Here is a 20,090-nt window from a genome sequence, read left to right on the forward strand (position 1 = left end):
AGTTATTCATTTAATGGTTTAAAGTTACCATTAAATCATTAACATTTTGGAATACATTGATTTTGATAGAAGCTATAATATCACAATTTCAACAATTAGAGTACCACAAATTCAATTGTGGTTGAAGAATTAGTTCTTCATGTTTGGAACGCAATTTTATATTGAAATTGGTTAAAGTTAAGAGAGTTTATTGGATTTAGGATGTGAAGGAAAAAAAATCAAAATAAGTGGTTAAGATAGCTACTTTGGAGGTAATTTTGAGCGTGTTCGCGGAAACGTTTTATAAAGATTTTTAATAACACGCGAAGAGGGTATGTCGGAAAGGATAACGACAAACCCGGATCGATCTCGGAAAACAAGACCTGCCTTAGGCAAGCAGGCAAATATATACCCTTAAGTAAGCCTATGAATTAAAGGTTAAGTATATTTTAAAGCTAATCTAGGAAATCCATTTCTGGATCAATTTTCGATCCCAAAAAGTGTTATTTTGGACTTAAGACCAAAATGAAAGTTGTAGGCGGTGTAGCATAGAACAAGTTTCAAGTGATAAATTAAAATTTGGACAAATTTTAGACATTGGTTTGATGGCCTGAAGTTTGCTAAAAACGTACATTTACTAAGTTGAGAAAAAGCGATTTTTAGTTAGTGTGATACTTGGATAACATAAAATGAAAATGAGTACATGTTTCAAAGAGTTATAGAATAAAATGTTCTATGAGATTGTGCCCCAAGAAAGTGACGGAAGTAATCAGCACTACTAAAGAAAAAGGCGATATTAAAACAATTTGGACGATAAGTATTATAAGAAAAATTCGAGGACGAATTTTTTTTAAGGGGGGAAGAATGTAATACCCCGTATTTTTGGAAAAATATTTAATTGGATTAATCATATTATTTTAGCCAATGTGAGCTAAAATGAGGAGAAATTCCTTAAATGAGGCGGAAAATAGCGTTTTGACGAGGAGTGGATTTTAATAAAGTTGGACTATATTATTAGATTAAAATTTTATCTCGTACTTGGATATCGAGATAAGCATATTGTGATTTAATGAAAAAAAATTGGAGAAATTCCCATTAAATAAAATAAATGATTTTAAAATGGATATTTAAATAATATCCGCAAATTTTATTATTTGGATTATTATAAGAGAATCCATAAATAATTGGAATATTATTTTTAAATACGAGTTTAAGCGCGACATATAAATTATACGGTTAAATAATAAAATTTTAGGAAAAGGCAATAATTAATATTTTGGACTAGTAAAAGGACTCCGTATAATTTATTGTCGTTTGAAAAATTGGAATTAAGCTCGGCATAAAAAATGACTTGGTTAATTGTAGAGAGTAATTATTTTGAATTTTTAAATTAAAGATAAGTAAAAAGAAGAGTTTAATTAAATTGGGTTAAATTTGAGGATTTGATTAATTGAGCCCATTTGAGCTAGCAAGCCCACACTGTTTTATTAAGCCTAGAAAACAAAAAAAGAAGAGAAACATCCAGAGAACTCAATTCTCATTTTCACCACCATCAAACTCTTCTTCTTCATCATTAGACATTCATGGAGGATGGAGTTTCTTTATTTTTAAGCTTAAATTTGTCAAGGTTTCTCTCAATTAAGTGACATCCTTCATCTATTATCAACTTGGAAGCAAAAATTGAGGTGAGAACCTAAACCTCTAAATCTGAAAATTGATTGTTGTGTAGGGTTTTTATAAGGTCTGAAAGTTAGTGAAATTGGAGGTTCATCTTTTGTCTCTAAGTGGTTGTATGGAGTTCAAATTGATTTATCATGGGTAATTCAAAGTGTTTGATTTTATTACTCAAATTAATGGCTGATTTTAATAACTTAGTGTTAAGGTTTAAAGATTGTTTAAGAACAAGTTCAAATGGGTGTGTTAAACTCAGCTTTAATGTAATTTTTATGGGTTTTAAGATGAATTTTCATAGGAAATAAAGTGTTGTATGTGAGGTAGAATTTGGGGCTGATTGTTGCTGAAATTTTGCGGGAATGGAGGAGTCAAGATCAGGCCAAGAAATGGCCAAGAAATGGCCTGATCTCAGGCTACTCTTAGGAGCAGCAGCCGCTGCTCGTTAGAGCAGTAATTTGCTCTAACGAGCAGAATCTGCCTGCTCGTTGAGCAAGCTATGGCTTGCTCAACGAGCAAGGTCGTCTGCTCATGGAGCAGACCAGGGCTGCCAATGAAGGCAGACCCTTCTGCCAGCAAATGGCCGGAGAGGGAACAACCCGCTGTCGTTTTACGTGACGAAAATGATTTCTTTCCGGAACTTTTAACAAGTTGGCATAAATGCGAAGTGAGAGTTTAAAATGGATTTAAAGAAACTTAATAAGTGATTTTTAAGTTTAAGGTTTAAATGGGTTAAGGTATAATTAAATTTAAGTTTAAGTAGCTTTAACCTAAGATTTAAAGTATGTCTAAATTGGATTAAAGTTGTTGGTAGGATTTGATAAGAGATAAGTTGAATCGATTAAATGAATTATTAAGAAGGCAAAAGTAAAAGAAAAGGACTTATAATAAATTCAAGCTTGTACGCTTGAAAATAAATGCGGAATTTTGAAAGTAAAGTAGTTTATGAATTAGAATGTTAATTTAGTATTTATTTATATTATAGATCTTACGCGCTATTGGATTAGAGAAATAGAGGATTTGGAGGATTGAACAACGGGCTATTGTATTTGCTTTTGAAATTGGAATAAGCGATCGAGGTGAATTCGCGATTTACTTTCGAGTATTATTATTTTTGTATATAAATAGATACATGTATGTGATTGGATGTATTAGTTTTAAACTTATGTGTTTACATATAGAATTGATATTAATATTACTAGAGGTTCATTAAGGTATTTTTAAATAATAAGTTTTTGATTTTTATTAATACTCTATTTTATGCTATAAATGATTAAAATAGGTTATATTTTATAAAAAGTCGCATATGAATAAAGTTAGAATTATAGAATTTTACATTTTACTTTATCATCGAATTATAATGTTCGTTGATTTTATTAAAAGCATCATAGGGTAAAAATAATTATTGCCATATCGTAGATACGCCTTCGAAATGATGCGTATCATTTTAAATAGCACGAAGCGTATAATAAAGATGCTTGTTTATTCTAAAAGCTTAAAGCTTATATGTTTAATATAGAAGTTTATAACGCTTTAATAAAGTACTTGTTACTTTAATAGTTTTTATTAAATGTATATTTATTACATGAAATTTTATTAGACCCAATAAGTGATCCGTGGGAAACGAGCTACCTATTGGGCGTCAATAGGCTGTGTGATCACCAGTACTGTAATATCCCGTATTTTTAAAAAAAAATTCCGATGAGTTTTTGGTTACAATTTGGAGTCGTTTACGAGTTCATGGTTCGATTCATGGTTTGAATAAATTAATTGGTTGGCCCATGTTTCTTTTGATCAATTTTTCCTTTACTTTGGCCCATGCACCTTGTTTCCATGCAAGTGTTTATGGATTTTTAAGTTCATTCTTTTGGCCCATGAAAATCATGAAGCCCATGCACATTTAGCCTACTCTTGTTCTTGTTTTTCTATTGCAGCGTGCTGCACTTCTTTCATATCTTTTTTTTATTCGTTCATTGAAACCCTAATTACTAGACAAAACCCTAGCCGACTCTTTATCCTAAAATACTATCAGAAACACTACCATCATTATTACAATCTTCATTCCTCTTATTGGCGATTGGGTTCGGTAAGTTTCTCTCGTTACTTTGATTGATTCGTTTCGATATCGTTAATATCGTTCTTGATTCATATCTTGTTTGTTTTAGCTTTAATCTGAGATTCTCTTCGATCATTCATCTATACTTGACGCCCTCGTTAATTCCAAACTTGGAAATCGTAATTTGGTACGCTAGTCTATCCGTTATACGCGCCGTCGTTTCACCGTTTTTGAGTTTATGTAAACTGTTTTTTCCTCTTTGATTGTTACTGCCGATGAATCATTGTTGAACCCATTATTCTTTTATGGTTTAAGTATTGTTAAACTGAATGCTTATTGTGTAATCATGAGTGATTGATTTTGTTGAGCTTCGGTTTCGATTCACATCGATAATGAACTGGTATGAGTTTGGTTTGAGATACGTCTCGCCTATTAAGGACGCCGGTGGTAGATTCGTCTCCTGGGACTCACTCGTTTACTTATGTTGAGTGACGGTCGGGGATCGGTTATGGAGATTCGTCTCACCGACACGACTTTGAATTTTAGAGATATTTGTGGTTTAGGGTTTCAATACTTATCCGTAATGAATTATATATGTATATAAACTTTGTTTAATGTTTTTAAAGGTTTTCCACTTAATAAATGTAAATAGTGGTATGAACTCATCTCAGTATATCTGACCCCGTTGTTTTCCCAATTTTTCCAGGGTTATGATTTGAGAGAGTTAGCTGATCTCCGTTTCTTTATTTTCCTCGGAGGTTCCATTTATTTTGATAAAATTGTCAAACTATTTTATTCCTAGACCGCAGTAGTAACTAGACGTCTTATTTATTATTCTAGTTGTTTGTTATTTTATGCTTGGGCATATTTATTGTTTAACTTTGGTATTTCATTATTAATGTAAGAAATTTTGTTTAAGTTGTTATGTTATTTATATGTTTTATTCTATTCCGTGAGGCTTGCTACGGGTTTTGGTACGACCATACCCATACCCTAGCGCCGGTCACGATCTTCTAAAATGGGTCGTGACAAACTTGGTATCAGAGCTTTGGTTTCAAACCAAGGCCTTATGTATGTTATATGTTATGTGTTTTTGGCATGATAAGTGATGTCGGGTCTTAGGAACTACTGCGGAATTAGGACTCGTGTCTTGTCTTTTAAAACGTCATCTTTTGTTTTCAAACTTTCAGCTTACATCTATAGGTGATGTCTGTCAGTCTTTATTCTGTGTTGATGCTATGATTGACAATTAATGTCACTTGGATGTTACTTGCTATGTTTTGTCATGTTTAGGTTATTTCACTTGGGTGATTTTACTGTTGCTTTCGATTTCTTGGAAAATCTTAGGTTGGTAAATTTTTCTAAAATTCATACTTGGGTATGATGTTGTTTGCCTTATGATGTTTATGTTGCGTTTCATTGGGTGATAAACTTTGGCTTTTATGCTTTTAAAGTTGGATTATTTGGTGAGTAGTTTGGGCTTAGGCCGAGAACATGAATTATTAAAGTAATATTTTCTTAGACTTTGGCCTTGTTTTTGGTGTAAATGATTTTTTTTTTCCATTAAATATTTTTATCATGTTTTGTGGTTTAACGTTGTTGGCCACGTATTGGTTTTATATTGATTTTGAGTAAATTATTTTTGGCCTACTGGTGCTTTAACATAAAAGTCAGATGGGTAGTCTAGACACTCCTAAAAATATAATTTTTATTACTTCGCCAGCAAAATGAATTTATTGTATTTTAAAATTTTACAATTGACTGATAATTCTAAAAGGGTTGTTCTTTCGAAATAAAATGAATTTCTCGTATTTTAAAAAATATTAAATGTTACGTCTGGATTGATGTCTCCAAAATGATCGTTTTTTGAAATAAAATTATTTTTAAAGGGAATACCGTTTTGACATTTTCATATTACATTTGAAATTTTACCATATTGTGGTTTGTCAACACTTTTGTGTTGTTGATCTTGTGCTCGATTTGTTAGTTCGACTGAAGCTTCTGTTTTTGAAAAGATTATTAAAAAAATAATAATTGTTTTTCCACTTGAGCGATGAGTTTGATGTTGTTATTTGGGTGACGTCGAGCTTTTTTTCTTTTGAAAATATAAAAATTTATTTTAAAATGCGTTTTCCGGATTTGAAAGTGTGTTGTATACGTATTATAAATGGTTATTAGGGGTTTGACTTGGATCACCCAAATTTGGAGTTGAGCTTAGAAGTTGTAATCACTCGGCTAACTCGATGATTTTAAATTGAGGCGTTTGGGAACAATTATATCTATTGTTTTATAAAAAAAGGTTCTCCGGAAAATGATTTTAAAACTGTGGGGCTCGACATGAACTTGAAATCTATTTTGTAAATACTATCTTTCGAAATTACTTTTGATGCGTACTTTTCTATCAATATCTTTATATATTTTATTCTGATTTGACGTTTTGAAAATGTTATGACATGATTTAATGTTTTAATCATTGTTGGGCTATTTAAATTACTGTCATGTTAGTAGGAATTCGTTGATCACATAAGATGTTATATGCTCAATTCTTTGAAATTTATATTGGTTATCTACCCTAATGGGAAATTGTTTTATTGCAAGATGCTTAAGTGATTTTCGGATGTGTGAACAATTCTTGACCTATATTACTATGTTATTATTATTGTCTCTCATTAAGTTATGCCATGGTAGTTTTGTGCTCGTTCGCCTCATTGTGTGAAGCATCACGTGAGGACACTTCTCGCTAGTTTTTCTTTGGCTTAACTTTGGCATTGGTATATGTGCATTTCGAACCTTTGTTTTGACCCTGCGATTAGTTTATATGTTCTAATTGGTTTTGTTGGATCGAACGTTTGGACTCTGGAATTCAAAGTTATTAATTTTGTCATCAAGAAATTTGAGGAGAGATTCTCAAGAGCTGTTTGCAGATTCGAATTCTGAATCTGTCCTAGTCAGAGGAAGGCGGGTTGAGTTTTATTACTCAGAACCGGTAGAATAATTCTTCTCGTGAGTGTTTGCCTCGTGCGTGAAATTTCGAGCGTTATGTGTTTCTACGTCAGGCTTGTTTGTGATAAATTGTAGTATCAAAATCTTTCGGCTTTTGGCATTCTGGAAAAGAATGAGGAAACTGTGTTCCAGGTAGATCAGTGTAGTAATACACTGGAGTTTTTGTTGGCAAATAATCGCAAGTGTACGATATCGCGCAAGTAATATAACTTGGAAGACCAAGTATCGATCCCACAAGGAACAATGAACTAAACAACTAATTTCTAATATTCTTTAATTGGCTAGTAGGAAAATAAATGGATTTGTGTGAACTAATTATAATCTAAAGTGAATTGACTCAAGTAATTAGACTAAAAATCTGAAATCAAACAAATAAATTGAAGTTTAAACAATAATGGTAAAAAGCTCAAGAATTGATAATTCCAAATAAACTAGTAGAAGAATGGATCAAAATTTATCTAGTGATTTTATTGTGAATCGAGCTATTCTAATGCACCGAATCCCGCTCTCTCAAGCCTCAAAGATTCAAATAAAATCACAACCTAATTAGCTAATCAATTATTAACTTGCTCTCACAATATTAAAACTGAATTAAATAACTAAATTGTAATTATGAAGCAAACTCAACGACTACCTAAATTCCAACCCGCTCTCACGGTGTTTTCCTCTAAGTTTTTAATTACCTATGTCTATTTAATTAACAATCTCTCAATTAGTTAATTAAACACAAAATCATGAACTAAGTGATCAAATTAATTCAAGCATTAATCTTAGTAATTAAAACACAATTTTACTCACTTAATAAATCCTAATCCAATTCGAAAACTAGTCTAAGTGTTCATATCAATTCCCGAACAAAGGATTTAGTTACACATGCTTAAGCTTAAATTAAACAAAGAAGAAGATGAAGAATTAAACATAATTAGAACAATAAATACCGGAGTTGTCAATTTCGGAAGAATCGTCTAGATTAAACTTGAAATCTTCACAATCGTTCTTTGCAGAAACTAATAATAAACTACTTATAAACTGCTGAGAAATAGAAGCTAAAACGCTATTTTAAGAGAATGAAAATAAAACTAATGTAGTCTAAATTATTCTACGTATTAAATTGAGTCTAATACAAGGTCTTTATATAGTAGGAGAAGTTCCGGAGTCTTCTAATTCGTATTACAAATCAATTTGTAATAGGAATTATAATTGTAATTGGAGGAGGAATTTCAGTCTAACTCAAAATCTGCTGCACGCCAAATTCTCTTCTTTCCCGTTCGGGAAGCCATAGTTCCGTTCGTGACATGCCTAATTTTCTTCTTTCCCGAACGGAACAAACCATTCACGTTCGAAAAAACTGTAGACCGAAAGCTTTGAGATCTGATTCCTTCTTGAGTCCCGAACGGGACAAGGCTTTTTTCGTTCGGGACTCATGCTCACTCTGCATGTTTTCCGTTCGTGAAACCTCTTTTTCGAACGGAAACAACCCTTTTTTTCCTCAATCTCGTTCGTGAACTTCAATTCCTTCGTCCGCAAGCCACGCTTTTTACTTGTACACGCAATCCACCATAATTTTGCCCCAAATAGTCGGTTTTCACCTAATTTCCACTGAAACACTAACAAACACTATTAAACGTAAAAACGCCAAATAATGTATAAAAACAATACTACACATGATGAAAACCGAGTAAAATCGACCCTAAATATAGGAGTAAAATACTCCTATCAAACCTCCTCACACTTAACCTTTGCTTGTCCTCAAGCAAGAAATAAATCTTACTCTACAAAATATGTTAGAAATCCTTAGCATATAACTTAACAATAAATCAATCAAAGAAATCCCCGACCCTATGAATAATATGAATAACAACCTTCTAAAACCGACAACTAAATAATGATGCAATCGAATAACAATAATAATTTTATGACATAATTCAATATAACAACGGTTACTAACTCATTAGTACAAGGTCAAATTGAATCACACTTCAAGCTTCACTATCACTTGCGGGACATGGAAAATAATCAATTTCTCACTTAGGCTAATCATAGCACAATTTAATAAAAACTAAGCTAATGGCATCAATATTTCAACAAGTAGGGTATATAACAAAGAAAGCTCACAATTGAAAACATGAATATTCACCATAAGCTTGCTCATAGTCCCGGACTCCGCTACTTGATTCGGTAATCAACAAAAATCATATGGTCTTTTATTGGGTTGTAATGTGGCTAAGGTAAAGGGTAGGTAAAAAGGTTAAACAAAGGCTAATTATCAACTTAATACACTATTTATTACTACTATTAACTTCTAGGTTGATCTAACTCTGGTTTTGCGTTTATGTGAACCTATAACTTTCTTTTCTTTTTGAATTACGCTCTCCTCATTGCTTTTTGCAATCTCAGAATTTTTCTTCTTTTTGAAGCTTTTGCTTGCAAATTTCTATCTCTTTTTATTTTCTTTCAATCTTTTATAAGGCGTAACTTTATCTTTTAAGCACAATGTAGTTCACTTTCTCTTTTCATTAATCTCGAGTTATTAATCACCTATATTCATCATAGTCATAACAAATAATATATAAAGTCGATAAGGTAAACAAAAGAGGTAAAGCATAGAACGGTAAAGGGTAAAATATGGTAAAAACAATAAAAAGGCTTAAGGCTCAAATTGGTGTAATCTAGGGGATAAAGGGTAGTCTATTTAGTGGTCTAAAAAGAAAGGGTATACCTAATTGCCATAATCATCTAATTGTTGAAAACTCAATCGTGTAACTTTAAACGGACACCGAGCAAGTTCTAGGAATAAAACATGAAATCAACACTCACAACAAGGAAATTAAGCTCAAAACTCTCAAAAGTGTGTAGTGTTATGCCATAAACTCAATTCCTACTTAAATTATGCTACTTATGCCAAAAGTTTAAAAACGACTATAAAAATAAACAATCAACATGTCATGAATCCGCATCAAGTTATTCAATTATGTTTCAACGATTTGAACAAGTCTAAATTTTGAATTCACCCTTATTTCATCGAATTATGTCAACGAATTATTAAGTCCTTAAGCAAGCATCGCTTATCAATTGTCGAATTAAGAAAACGCGTTCATACATTCATTGATTCGGGGAAATCTAAGATTGACAAATTAATTAAGATACACACCAAATCAACTAACACTTTCATATTTAAAAGACAAAGATTTAAAGTGATACAAGACCTTGAAATAAGCTAATTTAACACCTAATACAATCTACTAAAAAGAAAATAACACCCTAATAAAAATAAACTAAAACTGAAAATAAAGATAAATCACCGAAAAATAACCCAAACGAAAAATAAATTTTTCTTCCCCCCTCCTCACACTATTTCTAGCTATGGCCCCAAAGCTAAGAAATAAGAAATAAAAATAGAAAAAATTGGAAAGAGTTTGGGTTTAGAAAAACAAATCTCGCTCTAGTCAAAGGCCGGTGGATCCGGTGATGGTTCCGGTGATGGATAACGCTCTCCGCCGGCGGCATTAAAATAACCCCGAAGAAAATCCTCTTGCCGATTAAGTCGAGCTCGCATTCGATCTTGCCTCCATTGTAGTTGTGCAAGACCAACATGTTGTTCACGTCGGATATCTTCAAGTAATTTTTGGTTAGTTTCCCAACCAACCCGGTTTTGCTCCCATCCGGTCCGGTTTTGCTCAACCAACTCAGAAAACCGTTGGTCAAACCCGGAAACATGAGCCGCTTCTCCGGCTTGAGAAGTTCCCGCGGGTTCCTTCCCCGCTCTTCTTCCTTCTCCTCCTTCTTCTTCCCGTGCTACCTCTTCTCGTCGTGTTCGTGCCACCAATCGTACCCTTCTATTGTAGGGAATAACTCTTCCCTTCTTCATAAACCCGGCAACATCCAAATGGTTCATATTAAGAGACCGTGCTAGAATGGTCTCAAAAGTTGCCAAAGTAGACGCCGTAGGCATACAATTGTATTTCTCGGCCAAAGCACGAATAATGAAACCATAGCCAATCTTGGATAATTCGGATGGAACTTCCCTCAATCGCTTCAAAAGACGATACGCCGTGTTGACTTGGTAGGCTTCTATCTCCGGATGCAAAATAGCATTCAAAGCTAAAAGATCACTCTTGGCCACCTTCGTATATTCACCACGCCCGCCAAACGAGTGCCCAAACCACTTCACAAACACCACAATAGCGATGTCTTTGATTTCATTAATTTTGGACCCCCTTGTCCGATAATCATCACGATCCGTCAATTCCCTCCATATCTCCACTTGATCAAAATTTTTATCCCAATCTATCAACCCCGTTCCCCTCATTCCAAACATTTCCACCAAATCTTCAACACTAAGTGTATGGCTAGTGTTGTTGATGCGGAAAGAAATAGATGAAGGAGAACCGCTAACCGGTTTGAGAGTAGAGAAGAATTCACGAGTAAGTTCATCGTAAGAGTGATGACTAACCTTTGATAATGCCGATAATCCCAAAATATCCAAATAGCGCTCCACATCATCCTTGATGCCAAGGTTCTCCATATCATCAAAATCGATTTGAAATGGAATTACCATTTCCCTTTCTTTGATACTCAAATATAAATCACCTTCCTCCTCCGTATGGATTTGGAAAGGTGCGTTATAGCGAGTAGTCAATATCGCCGAGGTGTTAACCCGAGATGAGGATGGAGCGGTTGATTTAGTACGTCCCCTTCCCACGGCCGGTAAGGGTGGATTCGCCGCCTCTTGATTTCTCGTGCTTGGACGACGGATTGGTTGATTTTCGGCATTCTTGCTTCGCACCATGATTGCGGAATGAGAATGTTTCTAAGCAAAAAAAAATTTGGAGAATAAGAAAAGAAGAATATTAGAAGAAGAATATGTGTGAAATAAAAAGTAGAAAAATGCAAGGTATTTATAGGAAAAAAAATATAACAAATCTCAAGATTTCCCACCACTAAATTCAAACTCTCCATTTAATAACTTAGATTTGATTCAACGGTTTAGATTGAAACCATGTATCAATCCAAGTGAAATTTAAACACTAATGAATGGTTTGGATTTGCCAACTCATCAATCCAAGTGAAAAATTCAAATTTTTGCAAGCACAAATCTTAAAGAAACACAAGTTTCAAAAGAAACACAAGTCTCAAAAGAAACACAAGTCCCAAGAAATCTACTACACTTTAATTCAAAATTCAAAATTCAAAATTTTCAAAATTTTTGATGCTTCCCGAACGGGAATAATTTAGTCCCGAACGGGATTAGGCTTATTCCCCGGTTTTACATTTTTGTCCCGAACGGGAAAAGTGTGTCCCGTACGGGACAAAGGCAAAATTTGCCTAGTCCCGAACGGGATTTACCATTCTCGTTCGGAAAAGTTAGAAGCCGAGGGCTCTTTCTCGAACGGGAATAGTGTGTCCCGTACGGGACAAAGGCAAAATTTGCCTAGTCCCGAACGGGACAACCATTCACGTTCGAAATAAATGGCAGCTGGGGGATGGGTTTCGAACGGGAATAGCCTGTCCCGAACGGGACAAAGGCAAATTTTGCCTAGTCCCGTTCGGAAAAGGCTCTGTTCCGAACGAGAACCTCCTGAAATCTGTTATATACCTGCAGAAACACAAAAACTTACCCCGGAATTAAACGGAAATAAATAAACAAATTAAAAATTAAATACGCATAAAAGGAAAATAAAATAAACAAAACACGTAACCTCTCGAGATTGCCTCTCGAGTGCGCTTTATTTTCGGTCAAAAGCTAGACCGTGGCCCGGATTTTATGTAGGAGTGGTGAACGTGATTTGTTCCACTACTTGATCCGTCAAAGGTCCAAGATACGGCTTGCACCGTTGTCCATTTACTTTGAAGATTTCACCACTAGAATTCTCCAATTCCAAAGCTCCATGACTTGCCACCGTTCGAATTTTGAAAGGACCGCTCCAACGGGATTTTAATTTCCCGGGAAATAATTTGAGGCGTGAGTTGTAGAGCAAGACAAAAGAGCCCTCCACAAACGTTTTAGGCACGATATGAGCGTCATGCCATCGTTTCGTCTTTTCTTTGTAAAGCTTGGCGTTTTCATAGGCATTTAACCGAAATTCGTCCAACTCATTGAGTTGAAGCATACGTTTCTCCCCTGCCGCTTTAAGGTCAAAATTGAGCTTTTTAATGGCCCAATACGCTCTATGTTCAAGTTCCACCGGAAGATGGCATGCTTTCCCAAAAACAATACGATATGGAGACATTCCGAGGGGCGTTTTAAAAGTCGTACGATATGCCCATAATGCATCATCTAGTTTCAGTGACCAATCTTTCCTTGTGTTATTAACCGTTTTCTCTAGAATTCTCTTTAGCTCACGGTTAGAAACTTCAACTTGCCCGCTTGTTTGAGGATGGTACGGAGTAGCGACCCGATGATAGACTTTATATTTCCGCATCAAGGCATCGAATTGCCTATTGTAAAAGTGAGATCCACCGTCGCTTATTATTGCTCTAGGAGTCCCGTATCGATTCATCAAACGTTTGAGAAAATCCAACACTACTTTGGCATCGTTAGTGGGTAATGCTTCCGCCTCTACCCATTTTGAAACGTAATCTACGCACACCAATATGTATTGCTTTCCAAACGACATAGGAAAAGGACCCATGAAGTCTATTCCCCACACATCAAAAAGTTCCACCTCTTGAATGTTGGTAAGCGGCATTTCATCTCTCTTAGATATGTTCCCCACTCTTTGGCATCGATCGCAATGACTAACAAAGTCTTTTGCATCGCGAAATAGCGTAGGCCAAAAGAATCCGCACTCTAGCACACGAGCGGCGGTCCTTGATGTACCATAGTGGCCCGCATAGTCCGAGGAATGGCATTGACTAAGTATAGGCATCATCTCTTGTAGTGGTACACATCTCCTCAAAATCCCATCTCCATACACCTTGAAGAGGTACGGTTCCTCCCATAGAAACCGTTTAGCATCGCTCAAGAACTTCTTCCTTTGGTGGTAAGTCAAATCCGGTGGCATTATTTCGGAAGATAGATAGTTTGCGATATCCGCATACCATGGCGTTTCCACTTCCGAAAGTACCATCAACATCTCATCCGGAAACGTTTCATTAATCTCTACGCCACTTATAATTGGTTCCGGAATCTCTAGCCTTGACAAGTGGTCGGCGACGACGTTCTCCGTTCCTTTCTTGTCGCGAATTTCGATGTCAAACTCTTGCATAAGAAGCACCCATCGGATTAGTCTCGGTTTAGCATCTTGCTTTGCAAAAAGGTATCGAAGGGCCGCATGGTCCGTGTAGATGATAACCTTAGAGCAAAGTAAGTACGACCGAAATTTATCCAATGCGAACACCACCGCAAGCATCTCTTTTTCGGTGGTGGTGTAATTGAGTTGAGCACTCGCCAATGTTCGGCTCGCATAGTATATCACGTGAAGCTTTTTCTCCCTCCGTTGCCCGAATACGCACCCAAGTGCTATATCGCTTGCATCACACATGAGTTCGAAAGGAAGAGTCCAATCGGGTGATGAAATAATTGGGGCCGAGATAAGGGCTTCCTTCAACCTAGAAAAAGCAACAAGGCAATCATTAGTAAATTCATAAGGAATATCTTTAACAAGCAAATTAGTTAAAGGACGAGCAATGGAAGAGAAATTTTTGATGAATCGTCGATAAAACCCGGCGTGCCCTAAGAAGGCACGAACTCCTTTTACGGTAGTTGGTGGTGGTAATTTCTCGATGATTTCCGTTTTTGCTCTATCTACTTCAATGCCGTCCTTGGAGATTTTATGTCCCAAGACAATTCCCTCTTCTACCATGAAATGGCACTTCTCCCAATTCAAGACTAGATTGGTCTCCTCACACCGGGCCAACACTCGTTCAAGATTATTTAAGCACATCTCAAAAGAGTCCTCGAATACCGAAAAATCATCCATGAAGACCTCCATAATATCTTCAATCATATCGGCGAAGATGGAAGTCATACATCGTTGAAATGTTGCCGGTGCATTACAAAGACCAAATGGCATTCTCCGATAAGCAAAGGTTCCATAAGGACATGTGAAAGTTGTTTTCTCTTGGTCATCCGGGAAGATAAGAATTTGATTGTACCCGGAATATCCATCGAGAAAACAATAATAAGCGTGGCCCGCTACCCGCTCCAACATTTGATCGATAAATGGTAACGGAAAATGGTCCTTCCTCGTCTCCGTATTCAACTTGCGGTAGTCAATACAAACACGCCATCCCGTTACCGTCCTAGTGGAAATTTGCTCACCCTTCTCGTTCTCAATCACCGTCATCCCCCCTTTCTTTGGAACGCATTGGATGGGACTAACCCACGCACTATCGGATATGGGGTATATAATTCCGGCGTGGAGAAGTTTTACTATCTCTTTGTGCACGACCTCCTTCATATTTGGATTCAAACGCCGTTGTCTTTGAGCCGATGCTCTTGACTCATTTTCTAGGTGGATCTTGTGCATGACCACCGAGGGACTAATTCCTCGGATGTCCGAAATTTGCCAACCGATCGCCAATATATGTTGCTTCACCACTTTGACAACTCTCGCTTCTTGTGTTTCCGACAAGTTGTTTGAGATGATGATGGGAAGAGTCATGTTGTCGCCCAAAAACGCATACCGTAAGTGAGATGGTAACGTTTTAAGCTCAACCTTTGGTGGAGAGATAGAAGAAGGTGGTGTCACGCTCTCTCTTCTAATCAAATTTTCGGCTTTCGGCTCATCTTCTTTGGAATATTCTTCCTCGGAAGTTGCTTGTGTCTCCTCGGAATGGAATATGACTTTTGAAACCGGGAAAAGTTCTTCCACGAATTCATCAATCATATCCAATTTCATGCATTCCGCCTCTTCAAAAGTATTGCGCATAATCCTTTTCATATCAAACTCTACTTTGTCATCATCGATACGCAAAGTGAGTCGTCCGGCGTGCACATCTATCAATGCCCTCCCCGTGTTCATGAAAGGACGCCCAAGAATCATAGGGCATGTTTTATCCGCCGCATAGTCAAGTACGACAAAATCCACCGGAAAGATGAATTTGTCTACTTTGACTAGAACATCTTCTACCACTCCGTATGGCTTTTTTAGGGAGTGGTCCGCCAATTGAAGCATCATTGATGTTTGCTTCAAAGCTTGATCACCAAAAATATCCCTGAAAAGAAACAAAGGCATTAGATTGATACTTGCCCCTAAATCACATAGACAATTAATTGAATTTAAATCGCCTATTTTGCATGGAATTGTAAAACTCCCTGGGTCCTTAAGCTTGGTGGGCAAGTCACTAAGGATGAGTGAGCTACAATTTTCCGTTAGGGAAATTGTTCCTTTGTCATCCCAACTCCTTTTCTTCGTTATGATTTCTTTGAGGAACTTCGCGTATTGAGGCATCTCACGCAAAGCATCCGCAAAGCTTATATTGATTTGGAGTTTCTTGAAAATTTCCAGAAATTTATGGAATTTTTGGTTATCCGGCGTCTTCTTCAATCGTCCCGGGAAAGGGACCTTTGGCACAAATGGAGGAGGAGGTGGCGGTTTTACATATGGAAGTTCGGTTACTTCCTCCTCATTTGTTCCCGTTGTTAGATCGATCGCTTTCTCTTTACTTGCATGTGGATCATCAAGTTCTTTCCCGCTTCGGAGTTCAATGGCTTTTACTTGCTCCCTTGGATTTGACTCCGTTGTAGACGGTAAACCCCCTTGAGCTCTATTTTGAAGCGAGATGGCAAGTTGAGAAATTTGAGTCTCGAGATGGTGATTGACGGAAGCTTGGTTCTTAAAACCGGTTCTAACTTCCTCAATAAGCTTGTCAATCTTGCTCCCCTCATCCGTATTCCGATTTTGAAAACCGGGTGGGGGTTGTGGTCGGTAGTTGTTGAAGTTGCCTTGGTTTTGTGGACCACGGTTTCCTCCTTGAAAATTTGCTCCTCCCATATTTGGGTTGGCATTGGCTTGACCCGCATTTTCCCTCCACGAAAAATTAGGATGATTCCTCCACCCTGGATTATAGGTGTTGGAATATGGGTCATTGCCTTGCCTTTGCCCATTGACATAGTTGACTTGCTCATTTGAGTTTTGATGTAGGACGGGGCAATCCATTCCCGAATGATCGTGCCCATCACAAGTCTCGCAACCCATTTGAACTACCGCAAGTTGAGCATTCCTTTGATTTGCTTGTTGTTTGTACATCTCGAGTTGTGCTAGAAGTGTCGCATTCTTCGCTTTCATTGCTTCAAATTCTTGGGTTTGCTCGAGGGTCATTATACCCTTTTGAGGTGGTTGCCTCAACCGCTCGGTTGACCAAGAACAACTATTTGTAGCGAGTTCCTCTAGCAAGTTATTGGCCTCATCATAAGTTTTCTTCATAAGTGATCCTCCCGATGCCGCATCAATCGTTGCCCGTGTAGCCTCATTGGTACCATTGTAGAAAATAGAGACAAGATGCTCCCTCCCTAGATGATGATGCGGACAATTTCTTTGAAGCTCTTTGAAGCGTTCCCAAGCTTGGTATATAGATTCACCATGTAATTGGAGAAAATCTATAATTTCCTTGGTCATCCTTGCGGTCTTACCCATAGAGAAATACTTATTGAGAAAAGCTTGTGCCAATTGCTTCCATGTTGTGATTGAGGTGCTTGGAAGTGATTGAATCCAATTCCTCGCCTTATCCCTCAAAGAGAAAGGAAAAAGACGAAGCTTGATTTGATCCTCCGTCACATTATGGATTTTGAATGTGTTGCATACCTCCGTGAATTTTGAAAGATGGGCGTTTGGATCCTCGCGTTCCAACCCATAAAATTGACAACGACTCTCAAGTAGTTGAATCGTTCCCGGCTTGATTTCAAAATTGTTAGCGAGTATAGGAGGTGCAAAGCATCCATAGTTGGCGTTGTCTACGTTGGGTAAGAAGAATTCACCCAAGGTACGTCTTGCGGGAAGAGGGGCGACCCTCTCGTTTGGCCTATTAAGAGCTAGGCCATCATGTAGTGGTGGTGGAACAATCCCCTCGTGATTCAAAGGAGGGTTACGGTCGTCCTCCATTGTTTTGGATTCCGCGCTGTTTTTCGGATACTTCTTTTGAAGGATGTTAAATCTGACTGAAACGGTTCTAGCGGTTTTCTGGCACGTCGTGTATTAGGCATACACTAACCAAAACTCATGCGTAAACAAAAACAAGAAAACCAACGTAAAATCCAAGAATCACAAAGTATAAAAATAACTAAATTTAAATAGAACTAACTCAATCTAAGAATAAGATACTTTTAATTAATTTAATTGCAATTGCTCCCCGGCAACGGCGCCAAAAACTTGTTGGCAAATAATCGCAAGTGTACGATATCGCGCAAGTAATATAACTTGGAAGACCAAGTATCGATCCCACAAGGAACAATGAACTAAACAACTAATTTCTAATATTCTTTAATTGGCTAGTAGGAAAATAAATGGATTTGTGTGAACTAATTATAATCTAAAGTGAATTGACTCAAGTAATTAGACTAAAAATCTGAAATCAAACAAATAAATTGAAGTTTAAACAATAATGGTAAAAAGCTCAAGAATTGATAATTCCAAATAAACTAGTAGAAGAATGGATCAAAATTTATCTAGTGATTTTATTGTGAATCGAGCTATTCTAATGCACCGAATCCCGCTCTCTCAAGCCTCAAAGATTCAAATAAAATCACAACCTAATTAGCTAATCAATTATTAACTTGCTCTCACAATATTAAAACTGAATTAAATAACTAAATTGTAATTATGAAGCAAACTCAACGACTACCTAAATTCCTACCCGCTCTCACGGTGTTTTCCTCTAAGTTTTTAATTACCTATGTCTATTTAATTAACAATCTCTCAATTAGTTAATTAAACACAAAATCATGAACTAAGTGATCAAATTAATTCAAGCATTAATCTTAGTAATTAAAACACAATTTTACTCACTTAATAAATCCTAATCCAATTCGAAAACTAGTCTAAGTGTTCATATCAATTCCCGAACAAAGGATTTAGTTACACATGCTTAAGCTTAAATTAAACAAAGAAGAAGATGAAGAATTAAACATAATTAGAACAATAAATACCGGAGTTGTCAATTTCGGAAGAATCGTCTAGATTAAACTTGAAATCTTCACAATCGTTCTTTTCAGAAACTAATAATAAACTACTTATAAACTGCTGAGAAATAGAAGCTAAAACGCTATTTTAAGAGAATGAAAATAAAACTAATGTAGTCTAAATTATTCTACGTATTAAATTGAGTCTAATACAAGGTCTTTATATAGTAGGAGAAGTTCCGGAGTCTTCTAATTCGTATTACAAATCAATTTGTAATAGGAATTATAATTGTAATTGGAGGAGGAATTTCAGTCTAACTCAAAATCTGCTGCACGCCAAATTCTCTTCTTTCCCGTTCGGGAAGCCATAGTTCCGTTCGTGACATGCCTAATTTTCTTCTTTCCCGAACGGAACAAACCATTCACGTTCGAAAAAACTGTAGACCGAAAGCTTTGAGATCTGATTCCTTCTTGAGTCCCGAACGGGACAAGGCTTTTTTCGTTCGGGACTCATGCTCACTCTGCATGTTTTCCGTTCGTGAAACCTCTTTTTCAAACGGAAACAACCCTTTTTTTCCTCAATCTCGTTCGTGAACTTCAATTCCTTCGTCCGCAAGCCACGCTTTTTACTCGTACACGCAATCCACCATAATTTTGCCCCAAATAGTCGGTTTTCACCTAATTTCCACTGAAACACTAACAAACACTATTAAACGTAAAAACGCCAAATAATGTATAAAAACAATACTACACATGATGAAAACCGAGTAAAATCGACCCTAAATATAGGAGTAAAATACTCCTATCAGTTTTCTTTAGGTAGATCGGTGAAATACTAAAACTGATAGTGGAGCTGTGAAGGTGGTCGTATTGTTTGATGCCTTTGGAAAATTTTCAATTAACTTTGAGGGGGAATTCGTTGTTAGGTAAATTTTAGTTTCGTTGTCGATTTTGGGTTATTTCGTTAATGACGATGCAAATTGGTGGACTAGGATAATATAGATGGGCAAATATGTCAAGATGGGCACGTGCGTCTCTTTGAGTGTAATGTCTAGAAAATATTGTGAGGGAAAATTGATTTCAAATGTTAACTTGTTAAAGTAACTGAAATGTTTTTATCACGTAATTGTGCCCAGACATGTCATGAACATGCATTTGGAATGCCACGGATAGGAAACTGCATTGAGCATGATCACTAATTAAAAGAGAAATAAATAATTGATACATGCATTTAGAACATTCATCACGGCATTAGACATTGGGGTTGAATGCAACTCTTTGGGGATGAGAGCTGTCATCGCCCTGGCGCACAATTATGTA

At 36.4% G+C, this 20,090-nt stretch overlaps 1 protein-coding gene and 1 non-coding gene across 2 annotated transcripts; one reads left to right on the top strand and one right to left on the bottom strand.

Annotated features, from left to right (window-relative positions):
* Positions 1-12,163: 12,163 nt before the first annotated feature.
* LOC126668389 (uncharacterized) lies at positions 12,164-15,315 on the bottom strand. The gene is made up of 6 exons (XM_050361594.1): positions 14,973-15,315; positions 14,617-14,771; positions 14,097-14,523; positions 13,530-13,910; positions 12,737-12,986; positions 12,164-12,305 (listed from the first exon to the last, which is right to left on the bottom strand). The coding sequence occupies exons 1-6, from the start codon at positions 15,313-15,315 to the stop codon at positions 12,164-12,166; spliced, it is 1,698 nt and encodes a 565-aa protein (XP_050217551.1).
* A 1,852-nt stretch (positions 15,316-17,167) lies between these two features.
* On the top strand, positions 17,168-17,274 carry LOC126670896 (small nucleolar RNA R71). Its single transcript, XR_007638885.1, has one exon. It is a non-coding gene; the product is annotated as a small nucleolar RNA R71 (small nucleolar RNA).
* The last annotated feature ends 2,816 nt before the right edge of the window (positions 17,275-20,090 follow it).

This window comes from Mercurialis annua, linkage group LG2 (genome assembly GCF_937616625.2).
Source record: "Mercurialis annua linkage group LG2, ddMerAnnu1.2, whole genome shotgun sequence".
In the NCBI taxonomy this organism is placed as follows: Eukaryota; Viridiplantae; Streptophyta; class Magnoliopsida; order Malpighiales; family Euphorbiaceae; genus Mercurialis; species Mercurialis annua.